General features: G+C 43.3%; 1 protein-coding gene across 5 annotated transcripts in view; it reads left to right on the top strand.

Moving 5' to 3' along the window:
* Positions 1 to 14943: 14943 nt before the first annotated feature.
* The window catches only part of KIF13A (kinesin family member 13A), a 113964-nt gene continuing 101298 nt past the window's right edge, over positions 14944 to 27609 (top strand). The window contains exons 1-2 of one of the 5 annotated variants that reach the window (XM_074829157.1): positions 14944 to 15442; positions 15754 to 15844. In XM_074829157.1, coding sequence (XP_074685258.1) covers positions 15388 to 15442; positions 15754 to 15844 — 146 coding nt within the window. In that variant the 5' untranslated portion in view covers positions 14944 to 15387. Of the gene's footprint in view, positions 15443 to 15753; positions 15858 to 27609 lie in introns of those variants that run through there. The other 4 variants (XM_074829176.1, XM_074829149.1, XM_074829141.1 and 1 more) reach the window with 4 other exon arrangements.

The raw sequence follows: 27609 nt of genomic DNA, 5'->3' as shown, positions 1-27609 counted from the left end.
CAGTGAGCAGATGATGTGTTGCACTTATGCCTTTTTTTCACCACTGCTTTCCAAGAGATTTACAGATATTTTTGAACTTGGCACTCCAGCCTCTGTTTGAGGCAAACATGATATAAATGTCTTCGCCCTGCAGCTGCAGACAGGAGAGCTGAGAATCAAGGGAAGCCTTTGGCAGACCTGAGACTAGATCTCAGACTTCCCATTACAAGGTTGGTGCCTTAATAAACCAGGGAGAGTCTGTGTTTAATTATCCTCTTCTCGGGGAGTTGCCTTCCTGATTTTGGAAGAAGTTTTGACATTTTACTGATGATCTTCTTGTTACTAATTCCTTTGGTGTTTCCTACAAATCATGGAAATGAATACTTTTCTAAACCACAATGTATGCCTAGATAATTGCTTCCAGTGTGCTCCACAAAGGTGTGTGGTTTCAGAGTTCTGAAATGCTCTGTAAGGAGGTGTACTGCTGTGAAGCCCCATTGCAGTGATCAAGTTACTTATTTCATATCGAGGATAGAAAGGAGGAGAGGAGATCGGCTCTGAAAAGAACTGAAAATTAATGAAAGGTGTCTGTGGCTTAAGTAGAGGGCGAACTCCACCAAGTCAGAGCACAGAGCACACCCATCATTTCACTAAAGGGAATGCATTCTTAAGAGGTGAGGCATTTCAGCCGGGAAAATGGACAAGACAGTAAGGGCTGTTGTCTTTTGATTAGTATTGACCTCTGGCAGGGGAAGAACCTACATTTGAACAGATTTCCCAGCCACAGTTAGGCACTTTTCAGAGGGTAATCCTTAGGAGAACTATCTGTTCCTTTCAGCTCTGTATTTGTAGCAAAAATCTGTAGGAAATGAAAGTTTTGGAGCAAACTAAGCATTTTAGGGAAGCATGCTCCCCATAATTGAATAAACACATATCTAAAGATCCCTCTTAATGGAGGCAATTTTTGTCTTTAGTCACTGGTGAGAACTATATAGGCAGTGAGTTGAGGTAAGAACAAATTCTGCTTTCATGGAATATACTATTTTTTAAATCAGGAAAATATTGCTAGTCAGGAGATTCTGTAAACCATTTTAAATACTCTAAATATAGTTACATGCCTTGTCATGAATAAAGAGTAGGGAATTTTTGGCAGGATGTAAGAGTAGAGAGATAAAATTATATCTGGGAAAATAAAAGAATTTATTTGTAAAAACTGTGAAGATGTTAAAAAAAAAAAAAAGATAAGATGTCCTTTATCAAAGCTTGCTTTTAAAACTTCTAATACAAAGGAGATGATCTTGAAGGAACTACGACACCTACATAATCACAGGAGATAACTCCTTTACTGTTTTTTGTTCCAAATATAAATCGATAAAAGATAAAACCCATATGAAAGCATTAATGTTCGCCTAGCATGATTTCCTGAATAATACGGATTGTGGAATTTAACCAGTATTTACCACTATCTAGTAACTGCTGACCTGTATTGAAAGTAAGAAACAAAGAACCATTGTGTCTTTTACTATCACAGACTAAGGAGCTAACGTGAGAAGAAATATAATGTCATTAAAGATATGCTTTATAAGAAAGCTATCAGAAAGAGCCAGACAGATTAAGTATTAAAAATTTATAATCATCTTCATATGAAAAGGAAGTGCCTGGCTCCCTTATTTGTCATTGTCCTTAATTAGGTAGGAAATAGGGCTCTTCAGTGAGTTCTGCACCAACTTCCATTCAACTTACTTACTGCATGATATTATGGAGCCAGAAGTATTTTGAATATGTGTATTAGTCTTTTTCTATGCTTATTATTCCTTAAAGTGACTTGTTTGAGTTGAGGCTTGCTCTGTCATGAACAGTTTATCTGTGCAGTCATGAGTACTGCAAATGGAATTGTCCACTTAAATAAATGCCACAGGACTGAGCTTGAAGTCAGGGAGATTCAGGCTAGAGCAGAGGTTTGCCCCGGAGAAGTCTTTGCAGCAGACTTATTATGACAATTTCTGGGAATGCTGCTTTGGTTTTTTTGTGTGCTGAAAGCCCTGTGCATGTTTAGAATATATTATAATTATTTATGACTTTCAACATCAGAAGTCTTTTGTGAAACAAATTTAACGTAATCATTTGGATTTTCTTATTTATTCCTTCATAACATACTGAACCCTTGCCTGGTTCCTCAGAGTCCATCAGACTAAGTGGATCAGTACCATACCTCCCTTTTGGGACATGCGGTTGCTCAGTAACCAGCAATCTGGGGCAAGACTCACTCTGGACTGGCGTCAGTGGAGACTTTATACCTGAACTGCTCTTGCAGAGCCTGAAGAGGAGGTTATCGGTCTTAGCCAACAGGTTAGGAAAGTTACGGTGTTTTCACTGTGGTAGATATGACACAGACACCATAGGTCCTAGATCCTGAGAAGACTATGTGAAAAGATTTCTAAGGTTGCAAAGTAGTTAGTCACTTTTTGTTTCATTTCAGATGGAGGAATGCTGGCTTTTAAAGACCAGGTAAAAAGTGCATTGTTTTTTCCCTAGTATGGCAAAGTGAAATTGAAGTTGCCCCAGGCCCAGTATTAGAGCTACAGGTCTATTTATCATTTATTTTGTGATGTTCTTAAAGCTGTTCACTATTTGGATGGTGTTATCATTAAAATGCAGCTGATATTGTTCTTCTTATATTTCCACTGTGTCAGTGTTACTGAGATGCCACTTAGGAAAAAAGTGTACCTTGAAGGCAGAAGTAAATCTTGCTTTCTTGTATCTCTTTCACTGGAGAAATAAAAGCCATGCAACTGAATTATTTTCAAACATCTGTATCAAGTGATGGACTTTCACCCTGTTGCTTGTGTTGAATATGAATCTCAAGTCTTTTTTCTTGATGATAAGCCTAAATTTTTGATTTCTGAAATTCAACCATGTCGTTCCAATTTGTGCCTTTTACACAGCCCTCACCCATTCTTCCCAGTTGGTTGGTTCGTCCTTTGAAGTGTCTTCCAGAACTATATTCCCATTGTTTAGTCACAATGTGTGGTGTGTATGTGTGTTGACTCCACTTTCGTTTCAGAAGAAGTATTAATTCCCCCAGAGGTTCTGTCCATGTTTTGGTTTTGCAGTGTTTCTATTCTAAAACAGCCTTTCATCTTTACTGTCGGATTAAAGGGAGGAAACCTCAGATCACAATATGAATGGTGGGAAAGGACTTAAGTCATTCAGGGAATGCATTTGGGAGACAGGCATGCAAGCTTTATTACAGGAGAGAAAAGGGTGAAGGACTGTACAATTTAAACTGTGTGTGGACTAACAGTTCAAGGAACCCTTCTACCCCGGCTCCCCCTGTGCGGCTCCATTTGTAATAGTGACTGTAGGAAAAACTAAACCAGAAGTCATTAACTTTCAAGTTACTGCCTTTTTTTTGTGGTTCCCTGCAATAGCAGCAGTGATCCAGAGGTCCTCCTGTACTGGGTTTTGTGGATGACTCCTATAACTGGTCTGAGTTTCCCTGTCAAATGCTGGTGTAGACAAACTACAAGAAGCTTGGAAGCCTGCATAGACCGTCTGTTCCTCTAATTTTAACCTGTAAAGAGCAAGTCTTTTTGCCATGAATCAGGATGAAATTTGAAGAGACATGACAACAAAGTACACCCTGTGCTTGCCCTGTTTGACAGTCTTCAATCTAAAAATGAGAATGTGATCTGTTGCTGATAATTTTTTTGTTGTCGATTATGAGATGATTATAGTTGGTATGTTTTCTTCAAGCTGGGGAAAACGGATTGGGTGTTTTGTTTTCTAAATAAAACATCAAGAGTCTTGTTATGCAACTTAATGAGCACCTTCAGCACTTGTTTCCACCTTCTACAGGAACTGATGAAACCTGTTGAACTTAATGTGAATCTTCCTGTTGACTTCAATAAATAGCAGAACGATCCAAGATCTGTGCTGATCCAAGATCTGACTTCCGTATGTTTTAACAAATGCAATTGCACCTCCTCTCTCATGGCTTTGCCTTCCTCAGCTTCCTTACATGCTGACCTCCTGGTGCATACTGTTCTCCCTTCTAATCTGTTTCAAGCAAGAGCTTCTTTCCTTTGCCACACTTCAGAAAGATAACACACATTTGGCTAGAGCCCATATTTGCAGGCATCACTAAAAAAGTAATTGCGTAAGGATAAATTTTGGCTTGGCCAGCACAGTTGCTAGCTCAGCTTACTTAATAAGCAAGCTTGGTGGATGCACTCCTCCCTCCCCACCCTCCTCCTCCTCCTTCTCCCAGAGGCAGAGCCCAGGTTCCAAGTCTCATGCAAGATAGCCAGCAAAGTTCAGCTTGTCTCTGAAAGCAGAAAGTAAACCAACAAAGGGGACTGTGAAGGAGTGCAGAAGGGTTAACAGGAATGCTGCACTTCTGTTCCAAGAGGCTGCTGCTGCCGCTATCAGACTGTTTATAGAATCATAGAATCATTCAGGTTGGAAAAGACCCTTGGGATCATCGAGTCCAACCATCAGCCCTACTCTACGAAGTTCTCCCCTACACCGTATCCCCCAACATCTCATCTAAACGACCCTTAAACACATCCAGGGATGGTGACTCCACCACCTCCCTGGGCAGCCTGTTCCACTGTCTGACCACTCTTTCTGTGAAAAATTTTTTCTTAATGTTCCGTCTAAACCTCCCCTGTTGCAGTTTAAAGCCATTCCCTCTTGTTCTGTCACTAATCACCTGTTAGAAAAGACCAGCACCAACCTCTCTACGATGTCCTTTCAGTAGCTGTAGAGAGTGATGAGGTCTCCCCTCAGCCTTCTCTTCTTCAAACTAAACAGTCCCAGCTCCTTCAATCACGCCTCATAGGATCTGTTCTCCAGGCCCTTCACCAGCTTCATTGCCCTCCTCTGCACTCGCTCCAGCACCTCGATATCTCTCTCGTATTGAGGTGCCCAAAACTGGACACAATACTCCAGGTGTGGCCTCACCAGTGCAGAGTACAGGGAGACTATCACCTCCCTACTTCTGCTGGTCACACTATTCCTAATACAAGCCAGGATGCCGTTGGCTTTCTTGGCCACCTGGGCACACTGCTGGCTCATGTTCAGCTGTTTGTCAATCAGAACCCCCAGATCCTTCTCTTCCTGACAGCTCTCCAGCCACACCTCCCCAAGCCTGTAGCGATGCATGGGGTTGTTGTGGCCCAAGTGCAGGACCTGGCACTTGGCCTTGTTGAAGCTCATCCCGTTGATGTTGGCCCACCGATCCAATCTATCCAAGTCTCTCTGTAGAGCCTCCCTATCTTCATGCAGATTGACATTCCCACTTGGTGTCATCTGCGAATTTACTGATAATACACTCTATGTCCTTATCAAGATCATCAATAAAGATGTTGAACAGAAATGGTCCCAACACTGAGCCCTGAGGATCACCACTTGTGAGCGGCCGCCAGCTGGATTTAGCTCCATTGACCACCACTCTCTGGGACCGTCCATCCAGCCAGTGCTTGACCCAGCAGACCGTTCGCTCACCCAGGCCATGAGCAGCCAGTTTTTCTATGAGAATCCTATGGGGAACTGTGTCGAATGCTTTTTGAAAATCCAGGTAGATAATATCCACAGCCTTTCCCTCGTCCAATAGTCGGGTCATTTTGTCATAGAGGAGATCAGGTTTGTCAGGCAGGACCTGCCTTTCATAAACCCATGCTGACTAGGCCTGATCCCCTGGTTGTCCATTATATGACTTTTAATGGCACTCGAGATGACCTGCTCCATGACCTTCCCTGGCACCGAGGTCAGTCTGACAGGTCTATAGTTTCCTGGATCCTCCTTTCTGCCTCTCTTGTAGATGGGTGTCACATGTGCTACCCTCCAGTCCTCATCCAATGGGACCTCCCCAGTTACCCATGATTTCAGGTAAATCATGGAAAGCAGCTTGGCGAGCACATCTGCCAATTCTTTCAGCACCCTTGGGTGTAACCCATCCGGTCCCACAGACTTGTGTGCATCCAAGTGGTGTAGCAGGTCTCTGACCACGTGCTCTTCAACTGTGCTGACCTCATTCTGCTTCCCCTCCCCATCTCCCAGCTCATGAAGCTGGGTGTCCAGGGAACAGCCAGTTCCACTGCTAAAGACTGAGGCAAAGTAGGCGTTGAGCACCTCAGCCTTTTCCTCATCCTTTGTCACCGTGTTTCCCTCTGCATCCAATAAAGGAGGGAGATTTTCCCTAATCCTCCTTTTGTTGTTAATGAATTTATAGAAACATTTTTTATTATCCTTAACAGCTATAGCCAGGTTGATCTCTAGCTGCGCTTTGGCTCTCCTAACGTAGTGAAGTTATGCAGGGAGAACAATTTTATAGTCTTCATGAGAGACCTGGCCCCTCTTCCACAGGTCATAGATTATCCTTTTGTTCTTGAGATCCAGCCAAAGGTCCCTGTTTAGCCAGGCTGGTCTCCTTCCCTGCCTGCTTGTTTTTCGGCACGTGGGAACAGCCTGCTCCTGTGCCTTTAAGACTTCTCTCTTGAAGTATGTCCAGCCTTCCTGGACTCCCATATCCTTCAAGGCAGCCTCCCAAGGGATTTTGTTACTCAGTCTTTTGAACAGATCAAAGTCTGCCCTGCAGAAGTCTAAGGTGGCAGTTTTACTAACCCCTCTCTTTGTGTCTCCAAGGATCGAAAACTCAATCATCTCATGATCACTGCACCCTAGACAGCCTTCAACCTTTACTTCTCCCACAAGCTCTTCCCTGTTCACAAGAAGCAGGTCCAGGAGGGCACCTTCCCTGGTCGGCTCACTCACCAGCTGTGTGAGGAAGTTATCCTCCACACATTCCAGGAACCTCCTGGATTGTTCCCTCTCTGCTGTGTTGTGATCCCAGCAGATACCCGGGAAGTTAAAGTCCCCCACAAGAACAGTGGCAAGTGACCACAAGATTTCTCCCAACTCTTTACAGAAAGCTTCATCCACCTCACTGCTTTGGTTGGGAGGTCTATAGCAGACTGCAAGATCCGCTTTATTGGCCCTTAACCTAATCCAAACACTCTCAACCCCGTTATCACTATACTTGATTTCTGAGCTGTCATAGCATTCTCTTACATACAGGGCCACTCCACCACCTCTGCTTCCCTGTCTATCCCTCCTGAAGAGCTTGTAGCCATGGATTGCAGCACTCCAGTCGTGTGAGGCATCCCACCACATTTCTGTTATAGCTACTATGTCATAGTTCTTGTGCTGCATCATGGCTTCAAGCTCCCCCTGTTTGTTGCTCATACTGCGTGCATTGGTATAGATGCAGTTGAGATGAGCTAATGAATCCAACACCTTTTTGTGAGTGTGGGCCCCATTCCCTACCAGACCCTTCTCAGGTGCTTCCACAGTTTCTAAACATCTATCCTTTCTTCTCTCAAATGAAGTGGCAGAGGGAGAGCCCTCACCAGTCCACCATCCTTCAAGCTTTGGCGTGCTTCCCTTGAGCTTATTCCTAACAGGCCCAGTTATCACCTCCTCCCCCCTCATATCTAGTTTAAAGCCCTGTCAATAAGCCCTGCTAACTCCTGCCCAGAACCCTTTTCCCCCTCTGGGACAGCTGCATCCCACCTGTCTCATTTGTCACCAGCAGACCAGGTGCCTTATATTTACAGCTTTCCCATTCATCCCTACTGAGCAAAGAGCATGCCTCTGAAAGCAGAGCCAGAGCATTGCTGGATGTTAGACTGACTGTGTGTAGTATCTGATTGTGAACTGAAGAGACTTGGAGACTGCAGACTCACTTTTTCTACCTGTGGTAAGGCACACACCTGCACTTACCAAACACAAAACAATCAGTGATGTGCCAGACAGTGTTTGTGAGCCAACTCCCTGCTCACGAGTGCCTTTAGTCTCGATTTGGGACTCCTAGTCACAAGAGAACTGCAGGGATGTGCTGAAGTGATGCTTGCATACCAGACATTCCTTATCATAAAGATGAAGATGGGCGAGAGCTTTCTGGGTAGGGGGAATAATGGGAGGGTTGTCAGTTTGCTGGAGCCTGCCTGCTGATTTAAATTGTAAATAATGTTACAAACCAGCTGTGGCAGTTTGTTGTTTCTTAGGAGAAGCATTTGATTTCTACTAATATATAGTAGAAAAGGGGGAAATAAAGTAAAAATTATAAATCTCTACTTATTTAACATCAATCCCCTTTCATAACTTAATAGTTTTATTAGCCACAGGTAGGTGATGTGAGTTCCTTTGGGACCCTGTGATCTTACTTTTTTAACAGTACAAAGCTGTTTTCTTTTCCTTCCCTTTCCACTACCATAAACTATTATCGTCACCATGATGTTTAAAGACTGTATAGTGGCATGTGTCTGGCAGGGTCAGCAGGACAGGTTCCCTGCTATCCTGGCATCTAGTACAATCAAGCTCACTCTAAAAATTAGCTAAGTTTAGTCCTCTGGTCTTCTGTGTAAGAGGCCATTCATTCCTCTGGGGGTAGAAGTGAATTCATTTCCAGCCTGAGTGTGTTCCAAGACAGAATCACTGACTCACAGAGGGCTGAGGTTGGCAGGGGCCTCTGGAGTTCATCTGGTCCAACTCCCTGCTCAAGCAGGGCCACCTACAGCCAGCTGCCCTGGGCCATGTCCATGTGGCTTTTGAATGTCTCGAAGGAGGGAGCCTCAACCACCTCTCTGGGCAACCTGTGCCAGTGCTCAGTCACCCTCACAGTGAAAAAGTGATGTTCAGAGGGAACCTCCTGTGTGTCAGTCTGTGCCTGTTGCCTCTGATCCTGTCACTGGGCATCACTGAAAAGAGCCTGGCTCTGTCCTCTCTGCACCCTCCCTTCAGGGACTTCTACACATTGACGAGATCCCCCTGAGCCTTCTCTCCTCCAGGATGAACAGTCCCCCAGCTCTCTCAGCCTTTCCTCATAGGAGAGATGCTCCAGTGCCATTATTATCTTCGTGGTCCTGCACTGGTCTCACTCCAGTAAGCCCATGTCTTTCTTCTACTGGGGAGCCCAGCACTGGACACAGCACTCCAGGTGGGGCCTCACCAGTGCTGAGCAGGGGGGAAGGATCACCTCCTGTGACCTGCTGGCAGCTCTCCTCCTAAGGCAGCCCAGAACAAAAGGGCTGCATGAAAGACAGTTTACACCCATTTGTTCTTGTGCTAGTGTTTTCCTTGAACTTGAGTAGCATCATGCTTTTAACTGGCCTGAAAAGAAGCATAAACAGCCATATCCCCTCTCTGTCTTAATTTTTCTAGACTAAACAAACGGAACTTTTCTAGTCTGCTCTTGTTTGCTAATATTCACCACTCCCCAGTCCTCCCAGTAACCCTTTTGTGGGTCTGTTCCAGTTTGAACTCCTCTTCCCTAAATGCTGTACTGAGTTTTCCAGGCGGAGTCTCAGCAATGCTTTTTACATTGTCATCTGTACGTCCTCTTTCACTGTAGGAAATAACTGAAGTGGTAACAGCCCCAACTATGTATGTTTTTGTTATGGTATCAGTTGTGAATCCAGGGTGAAGACCCACAGCCCTGCTCTCCCCACTATAAACAAATTTAGGAAGGTATTTGAGTCGGGGGTGGAGTGTTTCCTGAGGTGAAAAAGGGATGGCAGACACCTAAATAACATCAATAGCAACAAAAAATGTAAATAAACCATCAGTGTATTTCTTTTCCTAACAGCTAAGGAATGTGAGCTACATAGCACACAACTAGCTGTTGGAGGAGGACAGAACTATTGCCCATATCTGAGGTTAGGATTGCAGGGATGTTAAATTCCCTGCCAGAAACCAAATCCTGTCTGAGATGACAGAAGGGTTCACTTTGGATTCAGTAAAAACTCCAGTGAAACTTCCAGAGCATAGGGAAATGTGTCTGAGCAATATAAAGAATTAGTCTTGCTACTTTTTCCCCCTTTTTTTGCTTCCCATCAGTTTCTTGGCTATAGCTGCATTAGTCTGCTTCTAAGGTTATTTATTTCTATTAATATGACTTTTCATTGGTAGGTAGCAATGACCATTAAGAGTTCCCACAGTAATTTGAAACTATTTCTTCCTGCTAAGTGATAGGAGATGGGGAACAGAGCTCACTGGCCTGTTCTTCAGTGAGTGGAGCAAAGGGATTATCTGCAGAATGGTCATGGAGTTAAATGTAGCTAAAATCAAGCAGCTCCTCTCACAGATGGCTTAGTCTCATCCACTGTCCTGAATATTGGGCTGAGGTTTCTAAAAGACTATTGCAAAATTGTATCAGAGGCAGGGAGAAAATGTTGGATCTGATCAGTAACATTGCATTCCATATTTTTTTCTCCCCCCAGCAAGGAACGTTTCAGCTTGATGGGGACTGCGCCTGCCTCAGGGACATTTGCTGTAATCGTTCACCCTGATCTGGGAGTGCGATCTACTCTCAGGCACCCCGAGTGGGTGTGGAGGCAGAGGTAGGGTCCTGGCAGAGGGTAGGACCCCATCCAGGTAAAGCCAAACAGGTCACTCAAAACATACATAAATTCACCTGTGAGAACAGATTTAGTCTATTCACCACTGAAAGAGCCTGTAAGCCAGCTCTGTTCAGGGAGGTTTAAACTGCAGTGCCTGTTAATATACTACCCAGAAATCTAAGTACATAGTTGTCAGCCACCTCGTGCATCTTTGAGCACCATCTCTCAGGCAGGGCAATGTTTAGGTGCATATATTCTGCTTTTATTCCTAACACTGGCAATTAAAACTACTTCTTTTATTTCTGCATGTCAGAGGAGCATTTGTCATCACAGCCCCTTCCTGGGCCCAGAGTGTTGCCATAAATATGCTGGACACAGAGGACAATTTTCATGCCCTCAGCATGGCTTTAGAGACGGTCAAAACAGATCTCTGATAAGAGAGAGGTGACAAACATCCAGCCTGACTAAGGTCCAGCTTGAATTTGGAGCAAAAAGGAAATGGAAAAGCAGCCTGAAAAGTGCCCTCAGCTATGTCACCGGGTAAAATCCTGCTCTCATGTGCTCTGTTGTAGGTTCAACATACCTGTCCAGTGGCATTACTCACCACACCTAGAGATGCGTGTGAGACAGAAATTTGGTTCCCAGTGTACAGTTGTGGGCAGGCACTTGCTCCCCTAGGTGCTCTCTAAAGGCATTTTATTCAACAAAAAATACAATTTTGTGTGAATAATAGGACACTCATTTGTGTCCTGTCATAAATATAAAATCATATTTTATCCCACCCCTCCAGTATGAAATATTTTTCCCTTCTGGAATGTCCAGGCCTCCTTATATACTAAATGCTATTTAAAAAACCTGCAAATTATCATCCATTCTTCTTTTTCACAAACATCAGTGGAAGATTTATCAATTATTTTGTTAGAGCTACGATTTCTTCTTATGCTTTTTTCTAATGTAAGTGTAATATATTGGATTATTAAACTTAAAAATATCCATTGGTTTCATTATACAGAATTTGTTCATTTTACCTCCTTCTCTCAGACTGGATGATGTCGTAATGTGTTTGGGTTGAAAATAAAATTTTGTTTTCTCTGTTAATGCTAACTTTAAAAAGTGCTCAGTAAAAAATTGGAAACCCAAAGAAAACCTTAATTTTGGTCAATCTTATAAAATAGGTGCCTTGGGTTAAATTTAGTAGTAAAAACCTTCATTGTAAGCATCTTTTGGACTTCAGGTGCTGCAAAATGAGACACTTTTTCTTTCTTTTGACACTTTCAACACCAAAAGAAAAACACTGTTTTGCTTCCCATGCTCTCACTTGCCAGCTCCTCCTGTTCTCCTCCAGCTCCTGTGACACAAGATGAAATTAGATGTGCTGGTGACAGCGTGCCCCAGTCAGGCACAGCAAGATATGCGCTGGGGACGCTGCTGACAAGATGGATATTCTTGGCAGGCTCCGTGACATTTCTCCCTGCCCTTCACCAAAGAAAGTAAGTCAGTGGAACACTCTGCCCTACCAGCGGGGCTTCAGGCATCAGCTCTGGGTGCACAGTGTTGCTCCCCCATTTCCGTGTCCTGAAGTAGAGCAATTGATCTTCCTGCTCAGAATATATGGGAAGACAGGGGCATGCCTTCATGTCAAGTCACATTATCTTCACATTATGCCTTGGGATGGTAAGTTGGAACTTCCCACCAGAGTAAGGAGTGATACTCTCTTTACGCTCTTCGCTGAACTGCGGATCGATGGACAAATGTATGGAAATGCTGAAAGGGAAGAAACAAAAATGAAACAGATGGAAAGCAAGAGACAGACAAAAATTCAATCCTGGCCCTAGTAAGCTACAAAATTCCTATTGACTGCAGTGGTGCAGAACCAGAACAAAACAGGGGGTGGAGGAAAGCACGGACAGGAAAAAGAAATCAGGGAAAGATGGCTTCAGATTATTTTGTCCCTGTGTTTCCATCCCTGTTCCCCTCACCCACCATCAGTCTCCACTTTCTCCAGCTCTCATCTTTTCTCAAGCAGTACGCTGTCATTTCTCATCTGGTATCTCCCATCCATCCATCAGCATGTCTGGGATAGCTGTCAGATAATTCTGATGGGTGAACAACCCATCACATCCCTCGCCAGTTCCCACGGGGCACATAAACTGATCAAGTTAACAGATGCTGACAGGTGAGAAACATTCATCCACAGTTGCTACCTGTAGGAAAGACAGAGATGTAAAGGGTTCCATATGGTAGCTGTGTTCAGTGGGGAGATACAATGCCAGAAGAGGAGCGTTGGCCTGAATTGCACTTACTTCCCACAGTGCTTCACAGATTGCTCTTTGGGCTACCTAACGATCACATGGGGCCCTTATAACTTACCTCTCTTCCTATCCTGCTGTAATGCCAAAGGTTTAGGGGAGACCAGAAATATATTCTGCTACATGCATGCTGCCTAATAGATGTTGTCAGGTCATGGTACAGATGTTGCCAAAAGCCCTTCCTCAAGAGGGCAGAAAAACTTGGTGGAAGCAGCATCTCATTCTTGGCAGTTGTTTTTCAGGGCACGTTGATGTGAATGAAAGAGCAAAAATCCTTTTCCCAATTACCTAACGATAAAAAAACCCAAGATTTCACAAGAAGAGAACAGCTATAGTCGGTACTAGAACAACCGAGGTCACATCTCCCTTTTCAGACACTTTTGCATGGCTGGCTTTCTGTACCTGCAAATGGTGGATTCAAAATTCAAAAGCCTATTCCAGACATTAGTGAAAATTTCTTCCTAAGACTCTTCCCACAGCCAAAATCATAGTCAATCTCCTAAAGACTCCCTTTAGTTTCTCCTCAGCTAATATCATTGTTTTTATTTAATCTTGCAGTGATGTAGTTTTTCCACTAAGAGGTGGAAAATTGAGACGGAAGGGAATATTTTCCCTTCTGTCTGTTGGCTGTCTTCTCTTTCCCAATAGTGTCCAAGTTTCACTGAACAACTCCCTTTCTGCACAGCCATTTCAGACTTCACGCCTTATCATGAGCCAGCGCTTACTTTGATCTGGGTTCTTACAGTCCACAGTCATAAGTAGGATGCCTCATTTCAACATCGTTCCTTTCCTTTACTCGTTGAGCCACATGCTTACAATGCATTTCATAACGAACTTCATTCCTTATGCCTACTTCCACAGGCAAAAAATTCATGTGTGCTAGCTTCTGCTGCTGACGTTCTCCAGATGCCCGGCTCTATTTGGTAACGTTTCTCTTTCTCCACACTAAACGCGTCTCTCATTTCCTTTCAGCATTCCTGCACGCCGTGGACGTGGCCGTTCGGGGCAGCCGCGCCTCCTCCAGAGATGTTCCTCTCGGTCGCTTTGCAGGGCTCTTCCGGCTGGTGTGCTGGCAGCCAAGGGGGTCAATCTTCTCAACACCATCCATTGTTTTCACCTCTGTTTGAAAGGTCTGCTCTTTCTCAGTGCAGCTATCTATTCATCATTTGTTGTTTAGCCCATTCTCCCTACAGTGGTTTAGTCCCAGAGCAGACAGAATAATCCCATTTGGGTTTGAGCCTGTCTTTTCAGTAAAGAAAATGTTACAGACTACACTATTTTGTGCTGGGATTCCTGCCAGTTAGCTGCATCGACGATAAGGACTGATTCTTTGGAAGATATTTTCCTGAAGCTAGGGAAACACTTGTGAGGAGAAAACAAAGTTTTAACAGGCTGCTTCAAAAAGAATGTGATCCTGAGATCATAAGCCTACTGCAGTTTTAAGTAAAAATCCTTCTTGGCTTGTCCACTGGAAGCTCAGCCATCCTTGGAGCTTGTGGTTGCAGAGGTGATGCACTGCTGTTTGTAATGCTTTTCCCCGACGTTGAACTCGCTGCTAGTAGGTGGACACCACTCTGCCCTGTGGGGTTTGGGCAGGCACTTGTCAACGGTGGCCTGTTGCTGCCTGGAAAAACAGGACAACACGAGCAGCCTCAGCGCTTTGCAGGCAGCCCTTTCCCAAGAAGGCGAAGCGCAGGCTGGGCCAGGCAGGGCCCGTCGCTCCATCACCTCGAGGCGCAGCACCGCTTCCAGGCCTCTGTAACGCACAACACACACGTTTCACCCCGGTCATCCGTGCTAGCGCCTGGACTGCACCAGGCAGGTCGTTATTTTCTAGTTGAGCACTGCTCATCTTTTGTCCAAAAAAATCCCCTAGCGCCATGACATTTCCTTTGGGGCAATTTGGGGGCTTTTCTTTGTGGCCTTTCCTTGGCAGAAGGAAACCCGCTGTCCAGTCGGACAAGCCGGTGGCTTTCACATCTGCGCAACCCGTGGCGGTGGCTGTGGGGAAGGGCCTGCGGGCACAGCCCCCCGCGGGCCCGGGCAGCCGCCGGCGGTAGGGCCGGGCAGGCAGCGCGAAGGCAACGCGCGACGCCCGGCTTCGCCCGCCCTCTTTGCGCATGCGCGGCGGAGCGCCCCAGCGCCACCTCCCCGCCGTTTTCGCTACTGCAAGGAGCGGCCCGTCGCGCATGCTCACTCGGAGGAAGAGCCGAGCCCCCCCCCGTCCCCTCCGAAGGCGTTCGGGCGGTTCCGTTCCTTTCTGGCGGCGCGGCCCTTCCCCGCCCCCTCGCCGCTTGCCTGGGCGCCGCAATCCCGGCGGCGCGGCGGGAGGAGGCGGAAGATGGCGGTTGGGATTGGCGGGGAGGCGGCGGCAGGCGCGGCGGCGGCAGCAGCAGCGGTTATGCAAACGAGGCCCTCGGCAGCCAGCGCCAGAGCCGGTGTGGACCGCGGCTGAGCAGGGAGGCGGCTGGGGCTGCGCCACCACCGCCCTCCCCGGCGCCGGACCCTCCTCCTCGCCCTCCCTCCCTCCCTCCCTCCCTCCCTCGCCGCCTCTCGCCTGCCCCGGACCCCCGCCCTCGCCCCGGCCCGGCATGGACGTTGGCGCTCCGCCGTGTCGCTGTGCGCGGCGCTGCGAGGCCGCGAGCCGCCGCTGCCGCTGAGCAGGGCCGCCCGCCGCTCCCGGGAAGGGGGGGAAGATGTCGGACACCAAGGTGAAAGTTGCCGTCAGGGTCCGGCCGATGAACAGGAGAGGTAACTGGCGGGCGGCGCTGGGGAAGGGGGTGGCGGGGTCTGGGGGCGCGGAAGCGGCGGGGGTGTGGGGAGGGGGCGGCACCGGGGCGCGCCTAAGAAGCTCGGCTTCTGCCCCGGGCCGGCGGGGGGATAAACCCCCTCACACCCCCCAGCCCCCCGGCCGCTGCCTGCCCCTCGCCCCCTGGCAGGGGCCCGCCTGCGAGCCTGCCCCCGCCGCGGGGGAGCCAGCGGGGGGCGAGTGGCCCTGGCGCGCAAGGAGAAAGGGGGGTGCTCTCGCCCCGGGTACAGCCCCCCGCCGTGTCGCCTTGCAGAGCTGGACCTGAATACCAAGTGCATCGTGGAGATGGAAGGGAACCAGACTGTGCTTCACCCTCCGCCCTCCAACACCAAGCAGGGAGAAAGGTAAAAACGCCAAGTCGCCGTGCCCCAAATAAAAACCCAGCCCCGGTTCCCTTGCCCCCCGCGCCCCCCGGCAGACGCTTCGCCCGGCTTTGTTAGGGGGGCGGCCGGGTCCTGAGGCTCTTGCTCGGTGCCTTTAGGGGGCTGCGGTGACGGGGAGCGGGCAGGGGGTAGCGGGCGAGGGCGAGCGGCAGCTGGGGATCGCGGTGTTGGGCTCGCATCCCTGGGAAGGACGGACCAGACCTTCCTCTCCCGGCTCCCTGAGTGGAGTCGGGGGTACCCACGGTGGGATGTGGAGAGAGGAGATCCCTATTGGCCTCTCAGGTTTAAAAGCTGATTCTTGATTAACTGCTCAAAAAATAAGCTGTCGATTAGGTAAGGACTTAAACTGACTGTGCCTGCTGTTTTCAGAGATTTCCCTTGAGTGCAGGCTGCTAATGACTTGTAACCTGTGGGGGAATAAGAAGCAGAATCTGAACTTTAGGCTAGCGATGGTATTTTATTTAAGTTTGTTTACTAGGTTTTAACGTATTTGCATTTGAAAAGGCTGTAATTGCCAGATCCTTTATTATTTCAGTGTTGTTCTGTGAAGTAGCCTATGAGAATATGCTAAAATAATTTTGAAATCTGGCATTTAGTTGTGATGCCCCAGTAAAGAATACCCTTGGAAATAATCCAAAATACCAATGCACTAGACTGTAAAAATAGATCGGAACAGGAAAAGATTTCTTTCCTTTGAGGGAGTGTGGGGAAAGACAGGGAGGTGCAAGGGGAATAGTTATGTTGCATGCTTATCTGTTCAGTTACCTGTTCTCTCTCAACCCAAGCTGATCTGTTAAACGTATTTAATGCCGAGGAGTGTGAAATCATTTGCGTGGTTATAGAGATTTTAATCTGAACATGTTACTACTACTCAAGGTTTTATTAAGAATATTTTTGATCGAGTTCATAGTAGTTACAACGAAACTGTAGTGTGAGAATATGGGGTTTTTTCAAAGGCGGCATGTCACACTTTTGTAGTTTTCCAGAAGGAAGGGTTGAGAGACCTTTTCTGGCTCTGCATGTCCAAGATGTGAAGGTGCTTCTCTCATTAATCCACATACTGGAATATAGCTGTAATCACGCCAGTTTAATTTAAATCCAACTTGCATTGTTTTCACAACTATTGTTGTGGCTAATGTGCTGGCCTGGGTCTCGAAAGATCTCGAAAGATCTGTGCTTGTTTCCTGCCCCTTTCACAGATCTTTGTGTGATCTTCTACAAGTCATGCTGCCTCTGTGGGTCTTAGCATCCTATCTGTAAAATGGAAATCTTGTTTTTCTTGAGACTATTCTCTTTTAGAAAGTATGGGGTTTTTTCCTCCTATTTATTGAGGCATATATATGGCCTCCTTCAGAATACTGCTATGATAAGAATAACATTAACTCTTTAAAGTGAGCGGATTTGACAGGTATAAAACATGAAATACAAATAGAGTTTATAAAGCAAGAACAGAATTAAGATTTAAAAACCATTATTTCAATAGACTAAAGAGCCCAAGGGCCAGATGGCTTAATAAAGAGCCTCTAACGTGAATTTTGCTTGTTCTGCACATTGGCCCGCAGGTATTCAATGAGTCTGTGCAGTGACTCTGTCTTTTGAGAGCTTGTGTGGCTTGTGTTTATCTGGATTTTATACCTGTAGTATGTATAAATTCTCTTACTTGGTTGGAATTGGCTTCTGGTTCTGTGCCAAGAGCCTCACGGGTGAGCTGTGATGCTTGTGTGCGACCTCACCGTCAACAGCTGTGTTGGCAAGGGATAGCTGTGCTGCTTGTAGCCCCATGTGAGGCTGGAATTTGGCTGGCTGTTACATGTGTAACTTGTGTGTTTGAAACAACTGCCTGATGTGTTACTGGAAGTAAGTCAGAAATACTGATCAGAAGTAACTCACACTAGTGCAAACATATAGTTTGGGTACTTTCTTAATGGAAGATGTTGTACGTAACCTGTTGAGATGACTGATGGACTTTCTAGTGCCTTGTGAAGATCCTTACATTTTTTTCAGTGCTAAACTGTTGATTTCTATTTTTTACTCAAGATAAATGGCATAATTTCTCATGATGAAAACTGAATTCTGTTCTTCTCTGCGTACCCACCATAAAATGCCTGTATAAACTGGCTCTCAATTGCTGAGTAGTTGGTGCTTGTACTTGGATTCATGCCTTGGCAGGGTTAGAGATGTCAAATGGATTTTTGGTTTTCTTTGTGTAGCTTGTTTTTATATAGCTCAACTGGATTTTTCTTTCAGAGCAACCATGTCAACGCAAAAATGATTTCACTTGTTAGGGTGATTAATTGGTCTTTCTCTACTATATGCATCATTTTAATATTCTGTTTTGTCTTACCTTTCCCTTTTTATATTTTATCTTTTTATATGGAAATTTCCCTTTTCTAACTGAATGGAAGTACAAGTTTGTACTGCACTGTAGAATAAGAATAAGTAGCCTTCTGAAGCAAATTTGGTTTCCAGGGCTGCTTGTCTTAATTCAGCTGAAGCCAAGAGACTATAGGGTGTGGGGAGTAGAATTCAGGACCATGGTCTTTATTTGCTGTGTTCTCTCAGTTATAATTTTAAAGGTACTGACTATTTTCCTAAAATAAAATAACTCTTTAATAATGATAACATTATAAAATTTGCTCTTGGGAGAATATCCAAGGTTAGAAAAATTTGACTAGCTTTACCAATGCTGTAAGGAGTTCTTGAATTAAATCTAAGTTCAGATGCATGCTGTTCATCAGTCTCTAGTTTTTTCTAAGGATAGTTCTGAAGGATTTTAGATGGGCAAGTAATGCTAGTTTTACAAGTGGTGAAAAAAGCCTAAAATCCCAGACAGTGCTGTCATATCTCCAACTTTCACTGTTGTATTCAATGTAAAGCAATAAGTTATAACCATAAATTAAAACAGGGTTCTGACTGCATCTTCTAACTGCTAGACCACACAGCATCCACACCTTACAAACACAGCTACAAAATAGTAATGGTTATTAAACACAAGTGTTCAGTCTTTTTATAAGCAGCAGGCCTGCCGTTCCCCACAGACACATGACTTCTAGCATTCTAAACTTATGAAGGAGGAAAGCCAGAACATAGTAAAACTGAACAATCTGAGTCTGAAAGGCACATGAAAATCTTTACCGACTGAAATAATAGGAGACAGAGTTCAGAAAGGAATGGTTTTCATTAGCTGGTATCAGGTATAATCTCCAGTGCCGGCAAAGTTTTTGTAAGTTGGCTGTAGGACTTCATACTTTTAACCCTTGTTTTACTGTTAGTAGTAGCAGCAGTTTCCTTTATATCTGCCTAAGTGTGCTTGTGTCGTGTTTTAGTTACCTGTCTCCCATCCATTTCCTCCCCCAAACCAATATAGATTTCCCTTTCTTCCCCAGAAGAACATCTTGTCTTTCTGGGAATCCTCTAATTTTCTTCTGTCTTCAGCTGGGAATCTGAATTTCTTTCTCAAAGTACACTCTTCCTGAAAAAAATTGTTCTTACAGTCTTTTAGAAATGGGCATTCTGTTTCAATATCAGTTGTATGCATTCTGCTGTCTTGCTGTAAATGTTTGTATTTGGTGGTTGGCAATAAGGTACAGTGTTAAAATGTAACTGAGATAATTAGAGTATGGAGTTACAGAGAGTCTTTCAAAGTATTTGAGTAATTTTTTACAGTTGAAATTTCACACCTCTATATGTCTATGAAAGATTTGACTTTACGTTAGGGGTGTTATTTTTTTAGTAGGACAAATTAGGTTTTGCCAGGTTCCTCCTCTGATTTTGATTTGTTAAAATATGCCTTCCTCCAGCCTTTCCTTTCAGCTACACTTTTTAATGCATAGGATCTGAAAAGAAAAGTTTTATTTTAGTTCCCTGACAACAGTTCTTCATGACATGATTTTTCCTTTAGTAAGCAAAATATTTGTCTTGACAGAAATAAACAAGGAACTATGGAGACAGTAGAACTGAAATACTATTTCAACTGTAATTTTCACTGAAACAAAAATTCATCTGTTGGGCAATTTATTCCATTAGAGCACAGTAGCCTTGTGCAAACTTTGCCTTATTAAAAATCTCAGGGCAGAAAATAAGAAAGAAATCATCAGAGTGTAGAGCTGAACTTAAAATTGCCACTTTTCTCTAAAAGTACCTTTTCTTGCCCGGCTTAACTCTTTTTTTTAAAGAAACATTTTACACTTGCTTGCTCTTCTTCCATTCTCATTTTGATAACAGACAAATAGCATCAAGGCCCAGTTCTGCTTAGGTAAAACTCTTCTTATAGCTCTAAATTACTGAAGATTCCAGAATATATGGGGGCTTTTTTGAGTAAGTTTAAGCTCTGTAATAAAATAGTAGCTAGGAACAGGTGTGTGTCTATCTAGTTTTTGTAGGTCATGATACTTTCAAAGATGAATGTCCGAAGCACAGATTACATCCCTAGGCAGCTTGTCCTAAAATTCTTGTTTCCAGAAAACATCTGTTGCTCCCCCTGCCATGCAGAAGATGTGATTTTGGATGGTCTTTAGCACATAGTCCTTCATGTGGTGGTTGTGGCACTTTATCTTTTTTGATACGTTGCTTTGAATAGTATCAGAGATGGGAGAAGAGTGCTGTTGTTGTAGGGAGAAGATCTGTGTTTCTGGTAATGATCACTTTTTCAAACTGAAACTTGTGGAAGCTGGAATAGGACAGCTGCTAATTATTTTCGTATCTGAAGGAATGATCAACGAGATCATGTCTTTGATGCATTATACTTCAAATTATCACCTGTCTGAGGTAGATCATAAAATAACAGCAGGCAGCAACTTTCGTCTGCAGGAAATTGTAAAAGTAATCTGACTTTGACCTCTTCTGTTAACTTTCCTGTTAGACATCAGTGTTCAGGATGTGAACTTTTGCAGAAGAGGTGTATTTGAGTTATGAAATCTGTGGTTGGAAAAATGGCATTTCAGGAGCTAGTTTTTCATTGCTTTAATTCCTTCAACCCTCAGATGGGACACTAGATGCGGTTCCTTGAAATCGCTGTTCTTAAATTCCAGGTAATTTGAAACAAAATGAGACACAAATTTGTAATCCAGAATACTGTGTGGCATGGTTCTTCGTAAGGTGGCCTGAACTGTTAGTAAATGCAATGTCCATTATTTTACCATGTTTATAAGATCCAGACAGCTGTTAGGACCTCGTGCTTTGGTCTTTAAATGGCGTTGCTAGAGGAAACTACCATTGGAGGCTGTTGGGATTATGGGTGAGCAGCTAGTGGTACTTAGCTGGCAGTATTTCAGAACAAAAATAAAGTGTTTGAAGAGAAGGAAGACTGGTTGGTATGACCATGTTTAGGCAATCATTGCTTTGTAACCATTCTTTGCTTTTGGACTACTGCTATGTTCAAGTATTTCTGAGTAGAACACAGTGAAACAAGGTTCAGCTTTGAACCTGTCCAGTTTTTCTGTTTTATGATGTTACAAGTGCCTGCATTGTGGAACATGAAAAGATTTGTTGAACAGATTAGTAGGCCTTCAGACACTCTTAGCTTCTGTGTTTAGAAGGAGCAGGTATGCATGCACTTGCATATTACTGCAGCCAGAGGTGTTGTAAGAGATCTGGATTACTAGTCAATACACCTTGAATATGTTGTTTATTGAAATTAATTATAAATTTTAAAAATGTGCCGCTCCTTTATAAAATGGATATTTTTTTTTGGTCCTTTTCTTGCGGGAGATCAGGATTCAAGGAAGATTTCTATTTTCACCTCCTTTGCCCCCTTGGTATAAATAGTAGAGACAGCTTTCCTGTTTTAAAAGAAAGATTATCTTTGCTCTGTTGTGCATCTAGTAGTTTTATTAAATGTGTGTATGGTAAGGTTTCAGACTTCTTATAAGTTTAATTGTAACTTACTGGTTTAAAAATTTAAAGTTAAATTGATAGTTGTAAACACACTGTAGTGACCCAGGTGCAGGCTAGGTTCAGAATACTTCAGGAAGTGCTTAAGAAGCCCCTGTTCTGCAGAACCTGAGCTCAGGGAGGAGCAGCACACACCAGCTGCCCTTCCATACTTGTCTGTGTACCACACAGTGCTGGGGTATGAATCTTGGTACAAAGTTTTGGGGACAAAGTGAATCCTTTTTTGGTCTCAGGCCTGCAGTGCAGCATGCAGAGACAGGCATCTGTTGTTCAGGGACTTAACATGGTGGTACTTCTAGTAATAAGGTTAGAGCTAAATCTTCAAATCAGCCAACGTACTTGTTGCTGTTGTGTTTGAGACGTTATCAGATTTGAACTCCTTCATTCCTCTACAGTTAGGCGTAGATTGGGTAACAGAAGTGGTAGGTGCCTCTGGCTGTCTTGCGGGTGTCTCTTGCATGGACAGACTGTCCTTAATGGTGGGAAAGTAGTACAGTGTCTTTGCTTATTTGGCCCGCCCTGATCATGGTTTGAATCTATTAATGGAAAGAGTTACTGCCTACTATAGCGAAATGCCAGCTGCTGCAGCAGTACTGTGCAGATGCTGTTGCTTAACTGAATAACTTAGATTGCTCTGTTCCTTGTATTTTGTGAGGATGTCTGTTACTGAGGGCAGTGTGGAGAAGGCTTTTTAAGGAAGCGTGAAAGTACTGGCTGGAGACAGTGAATTTTATGTCTTCAGTACGTGCAGCCTACAAAGAAAAGGCCTTTGCTCTGCACCTGTACCACAGGACTCAACTATCATGTTAACTTGTGACCCAAAGCACCAAGTTAACTAAAACAGTCATGCTGTTGCCTGGAAGTAATATGGCTGTGTGTCTTTTTACAAGGGACAGTAGAAGGCATATAAGCTTGTCCAGTCAGTATCTGAGTTCTTATGTTGAAATAAAATTGGTCATCAGAATCTGAGGTCTACTGGAGCTTGAGTTGATTGTGTGTGTCTTTATGATCCTTCTGTGACATGCAATGGGAGTTCACTGGGGGCTGAGGGAGGAGCTTGGTAAGTTAACAACAAGCAGATTGAAAATTTGCTGTATGAAGATCAATAAGAAAAATGCATTGCTGACGGGAGTTGAAAATCAATGACATGAGCTCAAGATACCCTTGTTGGTGAAGAGCAGGAGTTAGACAAGGTGTTTTCCATGCCATGGGAGGGTGTCCCTTTATGTAATTTCTTGTTTGGGGGAGAATAGGGAATCAATGGCTTCCTGGTGCTGTTGTGCTTGGTTAGTGTTAATTAACCTCTGCAGTTCTGGCCTTTATTTTTGATAGTTGCCTTTTAATCTAAAAATAGTCATTAAAAAGACCCTCACTCATCAAAGCATCTAATGAAATCATAACCTTATCCTGAACTAATATGTTCCTTAGTCATCAGCCACAATCTTTACTTGGCATTTTGTTACATCCTAAATAGAGATATCCTTAAGCATATACATACTTACCAAATACACCTACATCTTCCTTGGATAATGTGAAGTTAGTGGCTTGTAAGATGTAACTTTTTCACTAGGAGGTAATCTGAATGTTCTGTCTCATTTCACATAGATCACCATAGGGAAATCTATATGATGAGAGCCCCCAGTGAAGTCCCTGTTGTCCTATAGTAACTTATTTGCTATTTAAATGTTATAACTCTGGACAAAGATTTATACCACAATTACTCTTTTGACAGATTAAGCCATGAATATATTTTGGTGCTTATTAATAGTACAGTACTTATTTTGAGGTACATCAATCAGCACAGCGGTAGAAAGGTGTGTCTGAAACATTGCGGTGTGCTTGTGTTAGTGCATGATAACTAGCGTGGTTATGGTTAATGAAGGTGCTGAAGATAGGGGCAAAGAGCAACAGGGTATGTACCTATGGTCTGTTTTCTAAATGCTAGCCCCACCAAGCCTGTGCTGCTGCCTCTTCATGTTTAGTAACAGCATAGGTAGTAGGCTAATACGGGCTTGCTTTAAGATTTGTGGTGTCGTTGCATCTTCTTTTTGCAGTGTATGTATATTCCAAGAATTGTAAGCATTTCATAAGCATGAATCAAAGCAGCTGCTGTGACTGGAATGGCATGCTTATCTCAGCATGTGTTTATGAAGATACTGTTCAATATGTATAAAAAAATAGCAGTATGCATTGTGAACTGTAAACTTCCTATAAAGTAATTTGATGATTTGTTTTAAAAACACATTGCTGAAAGCATCAGCACTTAAATATATTTTCCTGAAGATTTTTTGTATTAGAGAATATTATAGACTTGCAAATAAAATTAAAAAAATGTACGTGATATCCTATTTGTTGAGCTTACATTTTCTTAGTTCATTCCACAGTCTCTTTCCAAACATAAATGTCAATTCCAACTATGTAGTACAAAAGCCTCCAGGTGAGATTAAATTTTCTTCTAGTGTAAGGCTTCAAAATTCCAAATCTGTCTGTTGAGCTACTGGAATAATTTTTCTTGTATTAAATACAAGTATGTGGAGCTGTCTATTTTGCTTAATATTTCTTATATGATGACAAGGAACAGCAGGTCTTAGATACGAAATGGCAGTACTTGATACTTCTTCCCACGTGGCTTCCACTTTTTGTCTGACCGATTAAAGTCACGTGCAGTGTAGCTGAGAAGGCCTTTCACAAATCTGATTCCTTCAGACTTGAAGGAAAAAGGTTTGGGTGAGGTGGAAGGGAAAGTTTATCTCCAGCACGAATGGGTTTGTGCAGTGACTGGCACTGCCTGCAGTGTAATTCTTAATACTTCAGAGTTCTCATTTTTGTTGAAGATTTACTTCAAATTCAATTTTACTTTGTGATTCAAAAGTCAAGGCTTATTTTACAGTAGATGAGCTTTTGCTAAAGATAAGTCAACAGGGCATTCCAGTGGAGGCACAGAGCTGGCGGAAGTTTTCTACTGGCAAAGCTGCTTTATGGCCCTGAATGAGCAGCATCGTGGTCTGCTTTGGAAAGTTTCTTTGTCAGCATCTGTCAATGTGAGGTTTTTTTTATGTATGCAATGTGATGTAACTCTGCAGTGCTCCAGTCTTCTTTTGGTTCAGTAGTGCCACCTCCCTGAATGATGCAAGTCCTAAGCATTTTGATCTTTTTTGATATTTTTTCCTTGCTGTCATACCATATTGTCATTCCCTATTTTGAGATATTTCTAAATTTCCTTTAGACTTCAAATATGTTTTCAGATAATTTTATCTAACTAAATAGGTAATTGAAATAGAAATCGGCCATTTGGTAAAATGAAATGCTCCTATATTCACTGTATGCAGCTGAAGACATTAATACATTACTTATGTATGCTTCCAATGCTCAGCAAGAATTAGTTGAGTTTGAGTATGTTTTTTAAAGGGAACTTTGCAGTTTTGTAAGGAAGTAAGAGCAGAAGCCATTTGCAGTCTTCCTGTACTTTGCTGTTGTACTGTATTGGGATAAAAAGGTGGCTCTGAAGGCTTTGTTAGAAGTGCATCATGGAACATCATCCCACCACTCAGGTTTTGCTGTTTTGGAGCTTCTTACTGTGTCCACAGCAGATAAGCTATTGTGAAACAACTCTGTAGAAAACAATCTGGTATTTTCCATAGTGCCCATTACATTTAAAAAGAGGAAAGTTTTGAATAGTTACCATTCTTCTGGTGTAAATCTAGTCCTTGCACCTGCATTCTTGATTGGAGTGCCCTTGAGAAATGCTGCTTAGGTGTCTACAGAGAAACTGACACATCAGGAAACACAAAAGATGGCTTGTTAATGGATTTGCTGCTGACGTGGTAGAATATAGAGGAAGGACACTTGGGGACCAGGACTGGAAGGATAATGAAAGGCAAAAGGGAGGTACAGAGACAGATGCCTAGCAACATGATGAAACTCCTCAAAGTCCATGTTGGAGGAAAACCAACCAACCAACAAAACCCAACATCATCCAATAAGCTTTTTTCCATCCTCCTGAAAATGTGTATGAGAAACTGGCATTCTCTGGGGTGGTACTACAGTCTTCATGTGTGTTCTGGTTGAGATCCAAGTTGAAAACAAAAAGGAAAATCAGTTCTTGCAAACAGACCATTGAATGACAGCTTGCCATGTAGTTTCCTTGTCAAGAGCTTCCAAGTCCTTAGTATGTTTATTGTCTGAGGTGTTTATAACATTGTAGCTAAGTTCACATCATGTTCCTAATTTTCATTCCATAGCTGTAACTCATATTTTAACACTGAATTTTCACTGTTTATTACATTTAATGTCATGATTGAGAATCTGTGTAAATTCGCTTGAAATAATCTAATTGAAAACACTTGTGTGTCCATCAAAAGGATGATGAAAGTGTGTTTGACAATGCAGCATTTCAGTGTTTTCCTAAGGTCTCTTTCAATGGAACAGTATCTTGAGTTTCTTAATAGTCAGTAGATGTTCTGTCCTTCTCAGCATCCCAGTTCCATGGTTGGATTCCCCCTTACTGTCAGGAGTGCTGTGTACTGAAGGAGGGGGGAGTCTGACTTCCCCATGGTGAAAGTTAGAAGTTAGCTCTTGCCAGTTCTGTTTTCAAGCGCTCAGCAGGGCATAGCGGATGAGTACGGAACCTAGATAGACATCAGTCTAATTTCTCCTCTCGTTTAATTATTCTTTGGGGCAGACTGTATCCTCTCAAGTAGTTTTGAAGTTTCAGTTTTGCAGATGTGAATGTGGCAATTGGAAACTTTTCTTCAAAAACACTAATAGTGTGCAAGCTTTGTGCCCTTAGTGTGATCTGTCCTTACTACCATCTAAACTCACAGATAGAAGCTTTGCATATGCTTCAAGGAATGTGGTGTTGCTTTATTTGAAATTTCAGAATGGCATCTCGCAACTTTGTGCTAGTTTAAACCCAGAAATGCAGATCCATGGTGTTGGGCTGGCTGAATGCCCTTGGTGTCTTGCAATGCTCATGTGCTTTCTGAGTTATGGTTCTTCTGGTTCATGGCCTGACCCATATTATTGGCTGCTATTTGAGAATTTCTTACCTGAACAAGGAAGAAATTCATGGCTTATGTGGAAGATAGAGCAAATAGACTTTGAAAATGATCTTGCACTCACATGACCAAGGTGTAAAATGAGTTTTATAAAAATCTCTCCAAGCCAACTTGATCTTAATCTGTCATCCTTTGTCAAGAAGGGTGTTGCAGGATGACTTATGGAGGATCTTGCAGTTTAAATGCGTATGTTTTTCTCAGGATATCTGCATCTTCATCATGGTTCAGAAAAGACGAAGGCAACTGAGTCACTCATGTAAGTGACCTCTTGCCTGCTTGCCTTTTGTTTTGATTAAAAAGGAAAGTAAATGCCAAGTCTTTGTGGACTTTGAAATAAGGTATTATAAAAGGGAATTGCAGAACTGAATTTTGAGGGAGGAGTTTTTCATTAGCAGTGTATATAAATGAGAGAAAATTGAAATATTAATGATGACATGCAGTTGTTATGTAGGAAAAGAAAAACTAAATTAGTTCCCTTTCTTATTTTTGAGAAACATTTAGGAGTGATAGGAGTCTGACAGTCTGTTGACTGGTAGCTGTAATGAGCAATGTCGGAGTTCAGCAAGCTCAAGGTGTTTGATTAGACTAGGAAACTTGCACGTTTTTTCCAAATAATGGTGGGAAAGCTTTGTACTTGAAATACTTTTATAATCATCATTCTATTTTGCATCCAAAATAGAAGGCAAGTTATAGGTTCCCTACAGGACTTTTGATCTAAATGGAAGGAGCAAAGGGTGCTATGTGGGTTTTTTTTGTTGTTTTTCTCTTAAAGATCTA

The sequence above is a fragment of the Strix aluco genome, chromosome 1, assembly GCF_031877795.1.
Source record: "Strix aluco isolate bStrAlu1 chromosome 1, bStrAlu1.hap1, whole genome shotgun sequence".
Taxonomy (NCBI): Eukaryota; Metazoa; Chordata; class Aves; order Strigiformes; family Strigidae; genus Strix; species Strix aluco.
This window is presented reverse-complemented; position numbering and strand designations above follow the sequence as displayed.